The 21,457-nt window shown below is 41.6% G+C and overlaps 1 protein-coding gene across 3 annotated transcripts in view; it reads left to right on the forward strand.

The window, feature by feature from the left end:
• Positions 1 to 9,012: 9,012 nt before the first annotated feature.
• vipr2 (vasoactive intestinal peptide receptor 2) overlaps positions 9,013 to 21,457 on the forward strand; it is a 148,631-nt gene continuing 136,186 nt past the window's right edge. For all 3 annotated transcript variants that reach the window (XM_072576200.1, XM_072576199.1, XM_072576198.1), the window contains exons 1-2: positions 9,013 to 9,304; positions 10,930 to 11,035. In XM_072576200.1, coding sequence (XP_072432301.1) covers positions 9,254 to 9,304; positions 10,930 to 11,035 — 157 coding nt within the window. In that variant the 5' untranslated portion in view covers positions 9,013 to 9,253. The remainder of the gene's footprint in view (positions 9,305 to 10,929; positions 11,036 to 21,457) is intronic.

The raw sequence follows: 21,457 nt of genomic DNA on the forward strand, positions 1-21,457 counted from the left end.
TAATGTGGCATCCACAACTGGACACAATGCTGCACCAGAGGTCAGAGTCGAAAAGTGTGGCACTGGAAAAGCACAGTTGAACAGGCAACACTGAGGAGCTGGAGAGTCGATGTTTCAGGCATAAACTCTGCTGCCTCATTGGCTGGGCTTTTCTGGTGCCACACTTTTCGACTCTGATCTACAGCATCAGCAGTCCTCATTTTCTCCTGGATCTGAGGTCAAACAAGTGTCGAGTACAAGTTCAACATCACTTCTTGCTCTTGTACTCTATGCCCCTTTTAAAAAAGGTGAGAACACTGCATGTTTTATTTACTGCTCTCTCCGAATGTACTATACCTTCAATGGTCTGTGCACATGTGCACCCAGGTCCCTCAGATCTTGCACTCCCCTTTAGAATTGTACCCCCCATTTTATGTTGTCCTTCAGTGTTCTTCTGACCAAAGTGCATGACCTTACACTTCTCGGCATGGATGAGAAAGTGAGGACTGCAGATGCTGGAGATCAGAGTCGAAATGTGTGGCATTGGAAAGGCACATGTTATAAACGTGTAGAGGTGTACCTTTAAGAGTGTGAAGGACTTAGAGAGACTCAGAGTGCTGGAGAATTTACAATATAACATGTGCTCCAACAGCTAGAATAGCTGGTTGCCTGGAAAAAAAAACAAATTTGAATGCGGCCAATCAGTTTAAATTATACCCCAAAAAACCAAACTATAGTCAAGTTTGATTTCGTATATTGACAATGTTAAAAGCCAATGACACAATCTGATGCTTTGGGTATCAGACTGGGGAAACTTGAACAGTTGGGATCAGAACTGCTAAGCCACCAGACTGCCAGGAAAATGAGCTCTCTTAAAGGTACATTTATCTATCAATGACCGGTGAAAGAGAAATCCTAAGAAGAAGAAAATCTAGAGGAAGGTACAAAGGGATGATTCGACAGCTGCCTGGTTTGGAAATTTGAATTTTGGTAAATCTTAATCAGAGGCTTTTATTGGACTAGTATTATATAAGGGAAAATAAACAATAGGTTAGAGGAAGGAGTTGTAAATAATTGTTAGTTAATTAATCTTTGCTAGACTTTAAGAAGTAAAGTTGTTCCTTTTTACTTTAAATAGTTCTTGAACTCTCAAATCTTCATAGATTACTGTACGGAATAAATATTTCTGTGCTGCTGGTTTAAATTAACAAGAATGACTTACCCAATGTTGTAACAGGTTTGGAGGCTCATTGTCGGGAATTGAATGGTTTGGGGGCTTTTGTCCACGATTTGAACAGTTTGGGCCTTGGATTTCTGATTTGAACTACTTTAGACAGATTTGAATAGATTTGGGGGTATGAAAAGTCCAAGCAGTTTTAAACACTTGCAAGTTAGTGTCCTAGATCTTCAAATAATATGTAGGTGAGACAATTTGTTTAATTTCAGTGACTTATGGTTAACTAAAAGTGAGAGAAGTGGCCCTCAAAATTGCTAAGGAGATTCTGGGATTTGAAGATGATTCTCAAATTTGCCAAGAAAGTTCAGAAAGACTGAAAAAGGCCATACTTTTAGAATTAGAAAATAAATTAGATTTGGGTTTAACCAAGGACAAAAGTAAAGCTGAAATTGTAAGGGAATTACTCAAACACGTAGGTGTGTCAGAGAAACAAGACAAGTGCAGTGGTGGTAGAAAAACAAATTACAATTGAGGAAAATGGAGTTAGAAGATAAACAAAGAGAGAGAGGAAAGAGAGAAAGAGAGAGAGAAGAGATAGAGGAAAGAGAAAGAGAGAGAAGGTTCTTAGCTGAGCAGAAAGAGAGAGAATTTGAACCTGAGAGGTTGTGAATTAGTCAGCAAAGTGAAGTTAACAGGATGGAGATTAAAAGAGAAGATAGTGATATATACAAATATGTCAAAACTCTGCCACATTTTAATGAGAAAGATATTGATGCCTTCTTTATTTTATTGAAAAATTGGCTAGGCAGATGGAGTGGTCCAAGGATTTATGGGTCATGATAGTCCAGACTAAACTAGTTGGCAGACCTAGTGAGGTATTTGCCGCACTGTCAGATGAGGGGTCAAGAGATTATGTAGTTAAACAAGCTAGTTTAAATGCTTGTAAATTAGTACAATAAGCGTAAAGACAATGGTTCAGAAACAAAAAGAAGGAACCAGGTCAGACTTAAGTTGAGCTCAAAAGAAATAAACATAGTCATTTTGAAAGATGGGTGCATGCTTTAAAAGTAGATAGGACCTTTAAAGCACCAAGAGAAATTATTCTGCTGGAGAAGTTTAAAAACTCACTTCCAGAGATGGTAAAAATTCACGTGGAGGAACAGAAAGTTCAGGAAGTGAGATTTGGCAGCAGAATTAGCAGATGAATATATGCTGATGCATAAGACAAGCACCTGGCCAGAATTTTGACCTATGAGGGATAGAAGTTGGGAGAAGGGGAGATCCTACACTACAAAAGAGAGTACGTAACATGGAAAAGACGTGGTAAAAGAAGCTAAGCCAGTGGCATTAGTGCAGGAGAATGTACAGTCTAAGCAGGGGCTTGGGTATGGAATTAGTACCTGATCTCTACAGAAGAATTTGCCTCTGTGCGTAAAGTTTACTTAGAAAGAACAGGGGGAGAAAGACAAGAAGTTATAATTTTGAGAGATACAGGGTCTAACCAGTCACTGATAGTGAGAGATAAGCAGATATGCACACTTTCTGATCTACTACCCGAGAGTGTGATAATTTGTGGGATAGATGGACAGAAATTTAGTGCTCTCCTATGTAAGATCCGATTGGGGTGCTAACTCAAGACTGGGGAAGTTACAGTGGGAGTGATTGACAGAGTGTCAGTTCCAGGAATTCAGTTTGTTCTTGAGAATGATTTGGCAGGATCCAAGGTGGGAGCAACATCCCTTGTTGTGGAGAAGCGCAAGGAAGACCAAGAAACTGAGGAGTTAAAACAGAAATATCCTGGTATTTTCCCAGACTGTGTGGTACCCAGATCCCACTATCATAAGTCACTGGACAAAGCGAAAAGTAAAGAGAAAGGTGAAGGAGTTGAGGTTCAGTTAACGGACACCCTGTTTGATGTAATGGTGCAGGAAAAATCTGAACAGGCAGAGGGTCAGACACAAGTGTTTAGTCCTGTAAAGCTAAGAGACTTGCAACAGCAAGACAAGATGATAGAAGATATTTATGTGGATGCATACTCCAAAAAAGGAGGCAGAGAATTCCAGAGTGTTATGATCTGAAAGCTAGAATCCTAAGATGGCAATGGAAACCACGGCAGGTTAGTGCAGAGGACAAATGGGCTGAAGTGCACCAGATTATGTTGCCAGTAGCATACAGACAGGAAATGTTATGGGTAGCACATGAACTACCTGTAAGAGGTCACCAAGGGGTACGAAAGACTCAGGCTAAGGGTCAAAACATTTTTATTGGCCTGGAATGCACAAGTGGTTAACTTTTGACATACATGTCAAACATGCCAAATGGTAGGTAAGCCACAGACGGTAATAAAACCAGCACCTCTGATGCCAATTCTGGCATTTGAAGAACCTTTCACACGGGTTATTATTGATTTTGTAGGTCCCTTCCTGAGAACTGGAAGTGGGAACCAGTACTTGTTAATCGTAATGGATGTGTCTACTAGATGTCTGGAGGCAATTCCATTATAGAGCATTAAGGCAAAAAAGGTGGTAGAGGAGTTAGTAGCTTTCTTTACACAGTATGGGCTATGCAGACAGATTCATTCGGACCAAGGGTCAAACTTTACTGCTAGGCTGTTTAAGGAGGTTATGGATAGCTTAGGGATACAGCACTTTAAATCCAATGAAAATCATCCTGAATCCTGAGAGCTTTAGAAAGGTAGAATCAGACCTCAAAGACCATGTCAGAATTAGCCGAATGATTGGGATAAAGGTATCCCATTCATATTGTTTGCCATTAGAGATGCCCCAAATGAATCTATTCAGTTCACTCCCTTCAAGTTAATATTTGGGCATGAAGTGAGAGGCCCTTTGAAATTAATTAAAGAAAAATTGACAGGATCAAAGTTGGAGATTTCACACTTAGAATATGGATCGGAGATGAGGGAGAGATTAAATTGAGTAGGTGAGTTAGCTAAACAGCACCTAAAAAGGGCAGAGCTTAGAATGAAGTAGGTGGCAGATAAAAGCTCTAAGAATGACATTTTCCCAAGGGGATGACATGTTAGTACTGCTACCAGCGATAGGAGATCCCTTCAAAGCTAGATTTAGTGGTCCCGATCAAATTAAGACAATGTTGAGTCAGGTGAACTATCTAGTAAAGATCTGGATTAGTGGTGCTGGAAGAGCACAGCAGTTCAGGCAGCATCCAATGAGCAGCGAAATCGATGTTTCGGGCAAAAGCCCTTCATCAGGAATAAAGGCTGTGAGCCTGAAACGTGGAGAGATAAACTAGAGGAGGGTGGGGGTGGGGAGAGAGTAGCACAGAGTACAATGGGGGAGTGGGGGAGGAGATGAAGGTGATAGGTCAAGGAGGAGAGGGTGGAGTGGATAGGTGGAAAAGGAGATAGGCAGGTTCGACAAGTCCGGACAAGTCAAGGAGACAGTTACTGAGCTGGAAGTTTGAAACTAGGATGAGGTTGGGGAAGGGGAAATGAGGAAGCTGTTGAAGTCCACATTGATGCCCTGGGGTTGAAGTGTTCTGAGGTGGAAGATGAGGCGTTCTTCCTCCAGGCGTCTGGTGGTGAGGGAGCGGCGGTGAAGGAGGCCCAGGACCTCCATGTCCTCGGCAGAGTGGGAGGGGGAGGTGAAATGTTGGGCCACGGGGCGGTTTGGTTGATTGGTGCAGGTGTCTCTGAGATGTTCCCTAAAGCGCTCTGCTAGGAGGCGCCCAGTGTCCCCAATGTAGAGGAGACCGCATCGGGAGCAACGGATACAATAAATGATATTAGTGGATGTGCAGGTGAAACTTTGATGGATGTGGAAGGCTCCTTTAGGGCCTTGGATAGAGGTGAGGGAGGAGGTGTGGGCACAGGTTTTACAGTTCCTGCGGTGGCAGGGGAAAGTGCCAGAATGGGAGGGTGGGTCGTAGGGGGTGTGGACCTGACCTTACCTGATAAAGTTTAGATGATTTAACTGATAAAGTTTAGATGAGATTGGTATTTATTTAATGTTTTACATATGTGTGGGAAGATGTTAAGGTTGGAAGACATGGAAAGACATCCACAAACGAAGCTGCATCAGAGCATTATTTCAATGAGCAAACACACACTGCAGCACAGAGGGACTACGCAGAGCAGAGGAAAATCACCTGTACAGTATATTCAAAAAGAATGGGTACCCAGTGAACACAGTCTACCAAGCAAGCAGACATAATGCATCCAGAAACCCTGCCACTCTCCTCTACATCAAAGACATCTCGGAAATGACTGCCAGACTACTCAGACCCCTTGGCATCATGGTAGCCCACAAACCCACCAACACACCAAAACAGCAGCTAATGAACTTGAAAGACCCTATACAGACAACAAACAAAACTAATGTCATTTACAAAATACCATGCAAGAACTGTAATAAACACTACACTGGAAAAACAGGCTGAAAACTAGCCACAAGATGACATGACCTCTCTCATTAGTATCCTTACATACAGATAAGGAAGGTCACCACTTCAACTGGGACAACACATCCATCCTATGACAAGCAAAACAGAGTCACAGATGAGAATTCTTAAAAGCATGGCATTCCAACTGGAACTCTATCAACAAACACATTGACTTGGACCCCATTTACCACCCCCTGAGAAACGTAACAGGAAATTACATCACCACAGGAATTGACATCACCAACCCAAAGAAACGCAATCATAAATAGAAGGCAGGAATCATCAGTAGTTCTCCATCCGGAGGCTCACTGAAGATGTTACCTAGTATGGTGATGAAACGTCTGAAAATGAACCTTCCAGTTCAGCAAGCAAACCTACATCTAGAACCTCAAACCCAGCTACAAATCTTCTCAAAACTTGATAACATTAAGGTGAACTTAAATTAAAGGTATCTGTATCTTCGGGTAATGTTTTTAAAGAGTGAAAAAAATCTTTTCATTATGATGGTTCATTTTTTTTCTTAAGGGTGGAGGTGTTATGAAGGTGTAGAAGTGTACTATACCTTTTAGAGTATAAAGGACTTAGAGAGACTCACAGACTGCTGGAGAATTCTCAATGTAACATGGGCTCCAGCAGCTAGAGTAGCTGGTTGCCTAGATACAAAAACAAATTTGAATGCCACCAATCAGTTTAAATTATACCCCAAAAAATACCAAACTCCAGCAAGTTTGAATATAGTACATTGACAATATTAAAGCCAATGACACAATCCGATGCTTTAGGGTATAAGACTGGGAAGACTTGAACAGTTGAGAGAGGACTGCCAAGCCACCAACATTTGCAGACTGCCTGGAAAATTAGCTCTCTTAATTTATCTATCAATGACCAATGAAAGAGAAATCCTAAGAAGAAGAAAATCTACAGAGGAAGATACAAAAGGAAGATTTAACAGCTGCCTGGTTTTGAAATTTGAATTTTGGTTAATCTTAATTGGGGTGTTTTATCGGAATAATATTATATAAGGTAAAATAAATGATAAGTTACAGGAAGGAGTTGTAAATAGTTGTTAGTTAATTAATCTCTGTTATACTTTAAGAAATAAAGTTATTACATTTTACTTTAAATAGTTCTTGGCCTCTCGCATTTTCACAGATTACCGCAAGGGGTAAATCTTTTCTATGTTGCTGGTTTAAAATTAGCAAGAAGGTTTTATCCATGTCATAACACGCAGCAGGTCAGGCAGCTCCTCAGATGCTGCCTGAGTTGCTGTGCCTTTCCAATGCTACACTTTTCGACTTCTCAGCATTGAATTTCATCCATCATCTATCTACCCATTTCACTAACTTGTCAATGTCCTTTTTGAGTTCCACACTGTGCTTGTCACAATTTACAATCATTATAAGTTTAGTGTCATTTGCAAACTTGGAAATTATCCCATGCACACCAAGATTCAGATCAAATCAAAGTGAGGGTCCCATACTGATCCCTGGGGAACACCACTACTAATTCCCCTCCCCCCCACCCCCCATCGCCACTTGAAAATAATCCATTGACCATTATTCTGTTTTACAGAATAAACCAAATTTGTATCCATGTTTTATACCATGACCTACAACTGTCCTCACAAGTCTGTTGTGTTGCATTGTGTTAAACACATTTTAGAAATCCATGTTTATCACATCAACAGCATTATCCTCACCAACCCTCACCATTATCTCTTAAAAAAACTCTAACAAGTTAGTTATGATTTGCACTTCAAAAACCCATGCTGACTTTTCCTAATCAAGCCTAAGGTGCACAATGGCTAGCATTACTGCCTTACACTATTAGGGATTCAGGTTCAATTCTCAGCCTTGGGTGACCGTGTGTGTGGAGTTTGCACATTCTCTCTGTGTCTGCATGGGTTTCTACCAGGTGCTTTGGTTTCCTCCCACAGTCCAAAGATATGCAGAGTCGGTGGATTAGCCATGGGAAATGCAGGAATAAGGTGGGAAAGTTAGTGTTAACCCGATGGGCTGAATAGCCTCTTTCCACACTGTCGAACTATGAACCCACATTTTCAATGTGATCACTAATTTTATCTCAAACAATTGCTTCCAAAAGCTTCCCCATTATTGAAGTTGCACAAACTGCTCTGTCATTACTGGGATTAGTCTGACAACCTTTTTGGATAAGGCACATTGTTGGCAATTCTCCAGACTCTGGCCCCTGCCCAGCATCCAGGGAAGATTGAAAGATTCTGACCAGTGCCTCTGCAAGCTTTACCCTCATTCCCTTCAATACTCTTAGATACATTTCATCCGTTCCCAGTGCCTTGTCAACTTTAAGTGTCAGAATGCTGGCAGATTTCCTCATTATTGAACCAGACAATACTTTTTAAATGGAAATCTGATTGTTTCAAATCGACCTCGATATTCATGTTGTAAATCTGACAAAACAACAGAAAACTCTGAAAATGCTCAGCAGGTCACACTGCATCTGTGGAGTGCAAACAAGATTTCCTTTCAAATCAGAGACCTGTCCTCAACCCAAATGAAGTCAAATCAGAAACGGAAAACATGTCAGTCTGACTCTGAAAAAGGAGGTGACAGTTCCTTCACTAAATAATGTTGCCAGATCTGTTGGGCATTTCCAGTCTTTATTTAATATCAATGGTACATTTTTTTGTTGATTGAAATAGGGAAGGAGGACAGAGAGAAAGGAGGAGGGGAGGGGAGGGAAGGGAAGAAGAGGGGAAAGAGAGAGAGAGAATGTAAAGGGGTGCTGAAGGAAGGAGATGGAGTGGGAGGAGAACAAGAGAGATAGATGGCGTGAAAGACGAGTCTGATGAAAGAGAAAGGGAGAGGCAGGAAGAAGTGCGAGTGGAGGAAGGAGTAGCAGAAAAAGGGACAAGGAGTGGCAGAGAAAGAAGAGTAAGAGAGGGAGGAGAAGGAGGCAAGGGAGGGGAAGGAGTGGGAGAGGGATGAAGAAGTCGAGGAGAGCGAGAGATGAAAGAGTGGGAGAGAGAAAGCTGAAGGAATCGGGGAGATAGGCGAAGCAGTGGGACAAAGAGGAACAGAGGGGGTGGAGGAGTGGGAGAGTGAGACAGGGAGAGAGGGAGGAGTGGGAGGGAGGAGTGAAGGAGCAAGAGAGGGAGGAGGGGTGGGGAGAGGGGGTGAAGGAGTGAGGAGGAGAGAGAGTGGTGACTGAGGACAAGTGGGAGAGAGAAAGGAGAAATGGACAGAGAAATAGGAGACTAAGAGAGAGGGGAGGAGAAAAGGGAATGGAGAGAGAGGGGGAGGGAGAGAGTGGTGAAGGAGGGGACTGAGGGTGAAGGAGAGGGAGGGAGGGTGAAGGAGAAAAGGGGGGGATGAGAATTGGGAGAGTGGGAGGAGGTTTGAGAGAGTGGGAGGAGGAGAGGGGGAGAGTGAGAGGTGGAGTGGAGGAGGGAGAAAAAACGGGAAGGAGTGAGAGAGTTGAATAACATTTTCCTGAGGAATCTCTGGGAAGTGAAGTCGCAGTCAGTGCCAGTTAGTGGGAGAGCGTGTCTGAGTAGAGGTGGATGTGAACGGGCAGCCTGTACACTTTGCTCATTCCCATCTGGAAGGATCGGGGTGGGGAGGTGTGTGTGAGTGAGCTGATGGTGTTACCGACTGGAAGGAATAGCCCTCATTGGAAAGAACCGAAGAAGGCGTCGCCATGAGGGAGATCCTGTTCAAAATCTCCTTCACCTTCTGCTCCTTGTTTTCGGTAAGTGCTCGGGGCAAGTCTCTCATGTTCAAAACAAAGCCGGGAGTTTGCAAAGGGAGAGAATCCTGACCAGGAGTGTCAGGCAACTCCGCCAGAAAGAAATGAGATTCTCTCACCTTAGCGCGAATCAATTTACATTTGGACACGACCTGAAGCCTGTGTCAGGGGCTTCTTGGGGAGGGAAATCACTGGGAAAAAGAGGATTAGGAAAATTACCACCTTTAACTGTTTAAAAATTGTTTCATACCTTGGTGCTTTGTGTGATTGTGATCGAAATGACAGTTTATTCTTAGTGCACTTTTGTTGCACAGATTCAGGGCAGTGTCCCTGCAGGCTTCAGAGGTAAGATAGACCCCCAGCTTTGTTACAGAAGCCGCATGGATTCTGAGGCTGTCACCTTTTTGTTTTTTTTTAACTGCAGCTGCTGGGTCCCTGGACCATAAATCAGAAAAAAAAAGGCAGAGGCTGCGTTTACATAGCGCCGCCGCCTTCCCGCTCGCGAATTACTTGCGTTGGAGATAAACAGATGGGCTACTGACGGCTGCCAACCAGCCATGCAGTTTTAGCAACCACAGAGTGTGAGGCTTTCCGGGAGAAGGGAGGGAAATATTGGGGATTTTTCTCAGGGAGGACCGTTCTTTGGAGATCGTTCAAATTGTGTGCCCCGATATGTGTGAAATCCGACTCCCAGAGATAAATTTACAGGGCAGGGAGCCACTGAGCTAAATTATCCCTGTTGTATAATAATATTTATACCATCCTGAACAAAGCAGCCATTTTTTTGGCACCACATCCACAAACATTAAGTCACTCCACTACCTAAGTGTGCACTATCTGCTCGATGCACTGCCAGTAATTCACCAAAGGGTCTTCAGACAGCACCTTCCAAACCCACGACCACTTCCATCTTGAGCGACAAGAGCAGCAGATGCATGGGAACGCCACCATCCGCAAGCTCCCCGCCAAGCTCCCCGCCACCCTAACTTGGAAATTTATTGCTGTTCCTTCAGTGTCATTGGAGCAAAATCCTGGAATTCTTTCCCTCACAACATGTGAGTCCACCTACAGCAGGTGGACTGCAGTGATTCAAGAAGACAGCTCACCACCCCCTTCTCAAGGGCAACTAGAGATGGGTAATAAATTCTGTCCCTGCCAGCGGTGCTCATGTCTCATGAGTGAAGAGTGAGAATAAAACTTGACATATCGGACATTTATGATGGTTCCCATTGGTTCACAGTGAGCTTACTGTACTGTTTCATTGTTAGTCAAAAAGTGGGGCACTGGAAAAGCATAACAATCAGGCAGCATCCGAGGAGCAGGAAAGTCGACGTTTTGCGCAGGAGCCCTTCATCAGGAGTGCGCCTCGGATGCTGCTTGACCTGCTGTGCTTTTCCACGGACACAGTTTTCAACTCTGACCTGCAGCATCTGCAGTCCTCACTTTCTCCTGATTCACTGTTAGCCAATGGCACTCTGTGTGTCTGCGAGTGAGTGCATGTGTGTGTGTGTGCGCACTGTGCATGTGTATTTGTGTGGTGTGTGTGTGTGTGTTCACATAGTAGACAGTATGTGTTGTGGCTGTAAAATGAATTATATTAACTTATTGCTCCCTGTCATGGCTTTTAGGTAAATGGCATCCACCCCAACTGCCGTCTGTATCTGGAAATACAGCGGGAGGAACTCCGCTGCTTGACTCGGTTGAACAAACCCAACAACACAGGACTGTCAAAAGGTGAGGACATTGTGTGTCTGGCACTGGAGGCGAGCGTAGGGGAGGACCATGATGGTGGCAGTGGTGGTGGTGGGAACAGAGTTGATCAATGTATTTATCAAATCAAACTTGAGGGTGCTGCTAACGTGGACTTACCAAACATTGTTCCTTTAAAGTTGTCAGCCATCTTAAGCATTCAGTTCGAAGGAGCCACTGCAATGTTCCAAAAGAGTACACCATGATATATAGTGAGTACACCTACAATAGGAGAAGGAAGAGATCGTACAGAACTTTGAACCTGTTCCATCACTCATTATCATTGTGGCTGATCCTGGAGTTTAGCTCCACTTTCTCAGCTGCTCCCCCATATCCCTTGAGAGATCATAAATCTTTCTATCCTAGCCTTAAATGTAATCAACAATGAAGCATTGCTACCTTCTGATTGGAGTATTCTAAAGATTCACAATCCTTTCAACATAGGACAACTCTTTCCTCCCCGGAACCAATTTAGTGAACCTCCACTATCCTCCCTCCAATGTAACTGTAGCTGTTTTGATTCATTTTGACGAAGTTGGTTAGCTACCTCTGGAGCAGATCGGACTTGAACCACGGCTTTCCAGCCCAGGGTGGTCACAAGAGCCCTGTATTCATTGGCAAGATTTTTTAATGAACCTGTTCAAAAATTTGTTATGATACATCTTTGGAGGAAGTGGGACTGGAACCTACGGCTTTTTAAACATATCATTGATGGGATGTGAGGTGTCCGAAGCTGAACCAGCATTAATTTTAATTATTTATCTCCTTCCTAATATAAGGAGACCAAAAGTGCACACAATCCTCAGAGTGTGTTATCATCTTTATCATCTTTCTGAAATTTAAGAATTTCAGAAGACATTTCTGTTCTTATACTACAGTCTCCTTGCAATAAAGACCAACATATCATTTATCTTCCTAATTGTTCTCTGTAACTGCGGGCTAGCTTTGTCTAATAAAAGTAAAATATTGCAGATCTTGAAGAGCTGAAGTAAATACAGAAATTGCTAAAAGGTTCAATAGATCTGGTAGTATCTGTGGAGAGAGAAACAGAGTTCATGTTTTAAGTCCCATAACCCTGCTTCAGAACTTAAACGTTCCAAAACAGTTTCATATTGTACTTGGAACATTAATTCTCTTTCCACAGATGCTGCCAGGGCTGCTGATTTCTCCAGCACTTTCTGTTTTCATTGCTAACTGTTTGTGTTCCTTGTATGATCTTACTTAAGTCTCTCTGCACATCAACATTTCAAGTTCCACACTTTTTAGAAAACATTCTGTTTTTTTGACCTTATAGCCAAAGTAAATAACTTCACCTGACCCATTTTATACCTCATCTGCTACTTCACTTGTTTATATCCTTTTATAGCCTCTCTGTGTCCTCCTCAAAACTTACATGCCCAATTTCCTAACCAAACTGCTCAGAGCCATCATTACATACCTGTGGAGCGAGGAGAGATTTGAGCCCAGGCCCAGACACTAACACTGCCCACTGTGCCAGAAATGCCCCTCAATGTGCCGGGTTTTCTCAGCAAATTTAGATCGTGCTACTCTCAAAATCTTTGTCCAAGCCATTAATGTCGATTGCAAAAGAGCTGAGGCCCCAGCACTGACCCTTACAGCATGTGACCCTTACAGTCACATCTGCCAACTTCAGAATGTCCCAGCTTCTGTCCCATTCTTTACTTTCTGTCCAAGAAGCAATCCATTATCTGGGCTCATATATTACTTCCTAGTCCATAGGGCCTTATCTGGCTGATGCACCTTTTGTGTGGCATCTCATTGAATGACTTTTGGAATGCCAGGTGTACAAACACGTACTGCTTCCCCTATATTTACCTGACCAACTACATCCTCAACAAAAACTTTTAATAAGTTTGTCAAACACAATTTTTCTTTCATAAAAACCATGTTGACTCGACCTGATCAAGCTATAATTTTCTAAGTGCATTGTTATCACTTCCTTAATAATAAATTCCATCATTTTCCCAACAACACTATCAGGCTAATTGCCCTGTATTCCATTTTCTCACCTTCCTCTCTTGAACACTAGTGCTATTGTTTTCCAATCTGTGGGGATGATTCCTGAATTTAGGAAGTTTTAGAGAGTTATTGCCAGAGCATCCATTATCCCTTTCTGACAATCTCATTGACAACACTAAGATGTAGGCCATTAGGTCCTTGGGACCTGCTGGATTGTAATTCTGCTAATATTTAATATTTTTACTCTTTTAATACCTAGCTTTCCCTTTGTTACTAGTGCAACTTCTGTCTTCTACTGTGAAGACAAATACATAATACAGAAAACAGAAAGATAACTAAATGTTGACGAATAAAGTATGTGGCAATGAAAGAATGACATGTATTTATATAAAACACCTCACAATCACAGCAGGTCCCAAAGTGCTTTCCAGGAATGAATTACTTTTGTAATCACTGTTTCAATGTTGGAAAAATGTTTTGCTTTTAAAAAGTTAACTTGACAGCTTTAGTTCAAATTGTTTTAATTAAATCAAACAAAAAAGATGATTATCTCAATCCCGTCATTAAATGAAGGCTTAGCCCATACCTTTGTGCACTTTTGAAACTTTACCATGTTTATGATGACGTCTGTGATTGACTCAGTTTACGAAGCAAAAACACCAAGAACCTTCAATGGCAGTTACAGTCTGCAGGCAACTGATGACAATTTAGCAAATGATGGAATTGTTACAGTCACGCATTTTCCTTCAGTATATATTGCTTTGCTAACTACTTTAAAATGATATCTGTTTGGGTGGAGTTTTCATGAAGACTTTGTGTGCATCTAACTAATACATGTGTGAGGGGCACGCAAAGTGTCTTCTTGACACCTGGTGGGTAAAGAGGTGACCAAGTTTCATTTGTAAGAAATGCAAGCAGATGCAGCTTCTATTCTTGGTAAAGATTTCCACTTCACTGTGTGGAATTCTTCTGGCACTGTAGTTACAATGCAGATGCTTTTTTAGAAAGGTATCTTCTGTTTCGCATTTTGACAAAAAGTAAACTAACTAGAAATACCAAACTGTAGCTGGCTCATGTTCCTGGAACTCCCTCCCCAGACAACATTGTGGGTCTACCCACACCTGTAGTCATTCAAGGGGGCAGCTCCCAACTGCCTTCTCCAGTGAAACCCTGAATGAATTGAAAATTAAACGCATGTCTAGAAGTTCAATTGTGCAGCTTTTAATTCTCTGTGGCGTGGACAGTGAAAGTCCAGTATGATCTGTATAGCCTGACGGACAGGAATTGCATTCAGGGCAGCTGTAGATCTGATGTGGGCATGCACTGTGCAGTTTATGGGCGTTTTTTTGGGAGGATAGCATCTAAACCGAGACTACCACCAAAAGGTTAACCATAATCATTTATCTACTGTGGAATATTCTCCCTGACTCCACAATCCGACTGGGAATTACGGGCCGGCATTGACACTCATCCCCTTCTGCACACATTGTTGAGAAGTTGAAATTGCTCCCAGGGTGTTGTGAGTGAAGGAGAAAAGGACATTATTACATTGTTACTATCTGAACATTCTAAAATAAATAACCTTGAATAATTCCTAAAGATGGATTTCTTAAAAATTTTTTCCTAAGATGTAGGCATCATTGCCTAGGCCAGCATTTTTTACCCATTCTTAATTGTCCAGATGGCAGTTAAGATTGCAGTAGGTCTAGAGTTACATGTAGGCCAGACCAGTTAAGGACAACAGATTTCCCTCCGTAAAGGAAATTAGTGAATCAGATGAGTTTTACTTCACCAGATGTGATGAAGAGTCAATAAACTCAAAATATCAACTCTGTTTTCTTCCCACAGATGGTGCCAGACCTGATGAGTTTCTCTAGAAATTTTTGTTTTTGTTTTTGTTTCAGATCTTCAGCATCTACAATTCTTTGCCTTACTATACTTTAGTAGATTGCTCTAGACTGCTGTGATTAGTCATCTGCTTCTGTAGTATTAAATTAAGGCCATAAGACCATAAGACATAGGAGTGGAAGTAAGGCCATTCGGCCCATCGAGTCCACTCCGCCATTCAATCATGGCTGATGGGCACTTCAACTCCACTTACCCGCATTCTCCCCGTAGCCCTTAATTCCCCGAGACAACAAGAATCTATCAATCTCTGCCTTGAAGACATTTAGCGTCCCGGCCTCCACTGCACTCTGCAGCAATGAATTCCACAGGCCCACCACTCTCTGGCTGAAGAAATGTCTCCGCATTTCTGTTCTGAATTTACCCCCTCTAATTCTAAGGCTGTGTCCACGGGTCCTAGTCTCCTCACCTAATGGAAACAATTTCCTAGCATCCACCCTTTCCAAGCCATGTATTATCTTGTACGTCTCTATTAAGTCTCCCCTTAATCTTCTAAACTCCAATGAATACAATCCCAAGATCCTCAGCCGTTCCTCATATGTTAGACCTACCATTCCAGGGATCATACGTGTGAATCTCCGCTGGACATGTTCCAGTGCCAGTATGTCCTTCCTGAGGTGTGGGAACCAAAACTGGACACAGTACTCCAAATGGGGCCTAACCAGAGCTTTATAAAGTCTCAGTAGCACAATGGTGTTTTTATATTCCAAACCTCTTGAGATAAGTGACAACATTGCATTCGCTTTCTTAATCACAGACTCAACCTGCATGTTGACCTTTAGAGAATCCTCGACTAGCACTCCCATTAAATTCATTATGTACTTGTTCATACGCCTGAGTCTACAATGAAAGTCTATCTATAATTTAGAAGTTGTTTTGCAGCTATATATTTAGTTTGATGGAGATATATCAGTGCTGGCAGTGGAAGATTGCAATGTTTGATTCAGCTAAGTAAGAGCTTGGACTAAGATAAGGAAATAAGTAAGTGAAATAACACGAAAGGGCAAACAAGGGAGCTTCCATATAGGACTGAGTGAACCAAAGACACAAGAGGGAAGCAATAGGCCAAGGTAACTAAAAACAGCACAGAAGTGAATGAGTGGGCTTAAGGATTAGAATACACTTTTAATAATCAAATTGAGAAAGGCAGAAAATATGAAAGTTCTTTCAATCTAAAGTGAGATGGCCAAGCTGCTTTCCAAATTACTTTACAACTCATTAATTTAAAGGTCTTTACTTTCCATCAAGTTTTGTGAGTAGAAGAGTTCAAGTTCAGTAAATCTTTACAAATGTTTTAATTAATCTATCATTCCATAAGACCATGTCCAATGTTAATATTTGGAAAGGTAATTGTGTGTTCTATACGGTAAAAGAGGTGAATTCATATTTGAAAATATTAACAGATTATTTAATTAATAAATGACAATGAACATCCTTAAAAAGTCTCCAGCCCTTAGATTTTTTTGCACTTATTAACTGTTTGAGTCCATGCATTATTTTCACATTTTCAGAAAGTCTATACTCTTATCAGACTGCTGCCTCTATTTCCCTTTACCACTACGCACTAATTGATTTCCCCTTCATTACAGACGTCAGCTTTTGGAAATAGTGCATGCAAATGTATGCAATAGGAGCAGATGTGGACCATTCAGCACCTGGAACCTCCTCTGCATGCAATAAGATTAAGACCAATAAGATAAGAGCAATAATATGCTCTACAGAATCGTAGCCTGAATGAGCTGTTAACCGTTGAAAATGCTTCTTAAATATTCATCCAAAAAGGACCCTGTCAGTCCATGTACAATTCCTGAGCCCCCTTGATTAAGTAAGAAATGGCATTCTAGGCAAGGAGGCCTTTTTCTTGGATTCCTGTCCATTCTTCTCCTCAATAAACTTCGAACCCCCTTATCCAACATGTGCTTCTTCTGAACATGTTGAAAGTAACATTTGGGATGATGCATGCAAGCGTTGCTGTATATACATAAAATTCTAACACTTACCTTGCTGCATTGTTTGCATCAAATGGAATAAATGACGAACCTGTCCTAATTCTGTGTCATTGGGGCCAAAAGCAACTTTTTGATCCTAAATATAGTATCACCTCACATCTTTAAGACTTGGCTGAGTTTCAAACTTCAAAGTTTCCTTCAGGTTTGACATCATTGGTAATAAACTGTCTATAACAATATATCATCCTGAAAATACCAAAGTAATTCTACATTCAGTAACTGAGTGTAAACATTGCTGTTTTCACTTGATTCCCTTCATTTCATGTCTGGTTTCTCTGAAAGAACATTCAAATCCAGGGCATATAACTCTCAGCAACGCACATTGTCTTCTTCAGTACATTCTTGCTGGAACTCACAAAACCTGATTCCCAGCAGCCAAGAAGTGACAAAGCAAGCCCAGGCTCCAGTCTGATGTTGATTTGACATTAGACTTCAATATTCTCAAACGTAAATGCAGCTATCGCAATGACTAATCACATAGTGTGAGATAATGTTGTGACCATGGAAATCATGATGTAAAATGTTATATTTAGTCAACATAGGCACCCACAAGTATGTCGCAATGTGGCGGCATGCTAACCTTCTCCTTCAATTAAAAGACAAATTTAACATTGATTTCCTTGGTAGCTTTTCTTAAAAGAGCAAGTGAGGTGTAAACCTTTTAAAGATATGTCTCCATCAGTGAATAAAAGTATAAAGAAATTAATGAGTAAGTATTGAAAGATGTGAATATTGGATATTTGAAATTCTGATAATCATGAAGCTATCATGCCTAAGCCTGGGGAGTGATAGGTTGTGCCACTTTGTAAATCTAAAGAATACCAGTTGGAAATATGGGCCAGACTTTAATACTCAATGTTTGTGCAATCTTGAGTTCCAGCAAGAATGTACTGAAGAAGACAATGTGCGTTGCTGAGAGTTATATGCCCTGGATTGGAATGTTCTTTCAGAGAATCCAGACATGAAATGAAGGGAATCAAGTGAAAACAGCAATGTTTACACTCAGTTACTGAATGTAGAATTACTTTGGTATTTTCAGGATGATATATTGTTATAGACAGTTTATTACCAATGATGTCAAACCTGAAGGAAACTTTGAGGTTTGAAACTCAGCCAAGTCTTAAAGATGTGAGGTGATACTATATTTAGGATCAAAAAGTTGCTTTTGGCCCCAATGACACAGAATTAGGACAGGTTAATCATTTACTCCATTTGAGATATAAAGCCATTTACTTAAATACTCTTAAGTTCAAAATTCTTAATTTATAACAATATGATCTTCAGCTGTACCTGTCCTAGCCAGGTATAAATAGTGAGAATTTCTGATTAAATGTTTATATAAATGATTTGGATATGAACATAAAGGTATGGTTAGTAATTTTGCAGATGACACCAAAATAGGTGATGTAGTTGTCAGCGAAGAAGGTTACCTCAGATTACAATGTGACCGTAATCAGATGGGCCAATGGGACAAGGAGTGGCAAATGGAGTTTAATTTAAATAAATGCAAGCTGTGGCATTTTCGTAAGACAAACCATGGCGGGTCTTGTATAGTTAAGGGTAAGGTCCTGAGGAGTGTTGCTGAATAAAGAGATCTAGGAATGCGGGTGCATAGTTCCTTGAAAGTGGAGTTGCAGGGGATAGGATGGTGAAGAAGGCGTTTGGTATGCTTGCCTTTGTCAGTCAGAGCATTGAGTATTGGAGTTGGGACTTCATGTTGTGGCCTTATATGATTTTGGTTAGGCCACTTTTCATACCCTGCAATCAATTCTGGTCTCACTGCTATAGGAAGGATGTTGTTAAACTTGAAAGGATTCAGAACAGATTTACAAGGCTGTTGCTGGGATTGGAAAGTTTAAGCTATAGGGAAAGGCGAATAGGCTGGGGTTATTTCCCTGGAGCATCGGAGATTGAGGGATGTCCTTATAGCTATTTATAAAGTCATGATGGGCATGGATAGGCTGAATAGCCAAGGTCTTTTCCCCAAGGTAGGGAAGTCCCAAACCAGAGGGCACAGGTTTACGTTGAGAAGGGTAAGATTTAAAAGGGATCTAAGGGGCAACTTTTTCACGCTGAAGGTGGTGCATATACGGAACAAGTTGTCAGAAGAGGCAATAGAGGCTGGTAAAGTTACAACATTTAAACGTCATCTGGATGGGTACATGAATAGGAAGGATTTAGAGGGATATGCTGGCAAATGGGACTAGATGAGGTTAGGATATCTGGTCAGCATGGACTGATGTTTCTGAGCTGTACAACTGTGACTCTATGACTCTCTATAAATAAGAGTTTGTCAATACTTAACTAAAAGCTATGAAGACAACAGAAATATCTTATCCTTCAAGATCCTTCAGGACTGTTTGAGTGCTGACACTACAGGCAATGCCTTTCTTGCTCTGTCTTTGAAGTGATGTTACGTTGAGCTGTGTCTCAGAAGAATTAAACCACAGAAGTCATTGTAAACTGTGCCAAAAGATACTCTTGGAGTTTCTAACTTTTATTCCTAATTCCAAATGTTCCTCATCCCTTATTAGGAAATATTTTGAATTCAGTCCTCCCGTGGACTGAAGGTAATGACCATCAGGTGTCTCCCCATCTCTGTAATTGGGACCATGTTGGCTGAGAAACATGTCCAGTTCATATTTTCTTCGCCCACAGCAGTTATATTCCGCTGTGATAGAGATGGTACATCTTTGTAGATACACAGAACTTGTCCAAACAATGTTGCATTTGCTTATCAATAATATCAGATATTGTTAACAATTTGCGTAAACAATCCCATGAGTACTAAGGCAACTAGGAACAATAGTTCCTTGCAGAATATGAGGCAAGAATGTATTATTTTCAAAAAAGACAAATTTCTGTCAATCACATGTAGTTAATGGATTAAGATAATAAACTAAAACCTAGATTAGATTACTTACAGTGTAGAAACAGGCCCTTCGGCCCAACAAGTCCACACCGACCCGCCGAAGCGCAACCCACCCATTCCCCTACATTTACCCAACACTACGGGCAATTTAGCATGGCCAATTCACCTGACCTGCACGTCTTTGGACTGTGGGAGGAAACCGGAGCACCCGGAGGAAACCCACGCAGACACAGGGAGAACGTGCAAACTCCACACAGTCAGTCACCCGAGTCGGGAATTGAACCCGGGTCTCTGGCGCTGTGAGGCAGCAGTGCTAACCACTGTGCCACCGTGCCGCCCTCTGCACAAACGAGAGGAGTATAGTACATGAACTTGAACATGTACTTGAAGTACATGGTTCATTTTAAAATAAGTTCATACTAAGTTCAAGCTAACGAAGACATCAAATTGTGATGACTTTAAAAGCAAAGAAAATGCTGAAGCTTCCCAGCTAGCAAACCCCAAACCCTTATCTGGGCAATTAAAACAAATGCGCTTTGAAGTAGACAAACTGACGCCGAGACAGTGGCTGTGACTGTTGTCAGCGCGCTCTGAACTGTTTAATTACCTCACTTAGCAATAATCTGAACTGAAGTGTTTAAAAAAAATAGGAATGGCAAATCATAAAATGTTGCTCCAAACCAACAAAGAATCCTAAAAACAAAGCAGTAGTATCAAAATCTTACACCTGTAGTGGTAGGGACCGTTCAATCAGATGCTAGAGTAGCAGTTGGGGATCCCATCATCTTCCACCTCTGCCCTGATTAAGTCTATGCTGGGTAGGCCCGCGAACCAGCCGAGAGAGAGAAATGGATGAGGAAGTCCTGCATTTGGATTAGAAGGGCATCCTGATCCTTGGGATTCCCAGTATTCTGCGTAGTGTGACTATGCTCTGGCTTAGCAGCCTACTCCTTGTAAATTCTGAGGCCTCTTTTCTCTACTTTCCATTTCTAATTCTGTCTGGATATCTTTTATCAACCTGTTCAGGAATGATACGTTGAAAGGAGGTGGGACTTGAACCCAGGCCGTCTGGCCTAAAGGTAGGGATCCCTAATAACCTGCTTCATGAAGATTCCTGCCAGTGACACAGCCATGGCTCAGGAGAGCTCAGCAGAAAGCCTTCCCCATCTTGTTCAGATCTCTGAAAGGAATATCAGGCTCACATTTTTGTGGAATGTTAAAAGTACATGTTCTTTTGTGAAAAGTTGTTCTGACAGGTTCTATGATTCTATGACAAGAGCGTTTGCGTTTTCTTCTCTGCAGAACAACATCCCTCTGTGAATCAACATTACCAACTAAGCCTGTTGGGATGTCATGTTGCGGCTGTACAGGCCACTTCTGGAACATTCTGGTCAATTCTGGTCACCCTACTATAGGAAAGATGCGAAAATTGAAAGGGCTCAGAAAAGATTTACAAGGATGTTGCCAAGGTTTGAGTTGGGAGAGGTTGAATAGGCTGGGGCTATTTTCCCTGGAACATCAGAGGCTGAGGGGTAACTTATAGAGGTTTATAAAATCATGAGGACATGGATAGGGTAAATAGACACAGTCTTCTTTCCCAAGGGTAGGGGAGTCCAAAACTAGAGGAAATATGTTTAAGGT

This window comes from Chiloscyllium punctatum, chromosome 8 (assembly GCF_047496795.1).
Source record: "Chiloscyllium punctatum isolate Juve2018m chromosome 8, sChiPun1.3, whole genome shotgun sequence".
Lineage (NCBI taxonomy): Eukaryota > Metazoa > Chordata > Chondrichthyes > Orectolobiformes > Hemiscylliidae > Chiloscyllium > Chiloscyllium punctatum.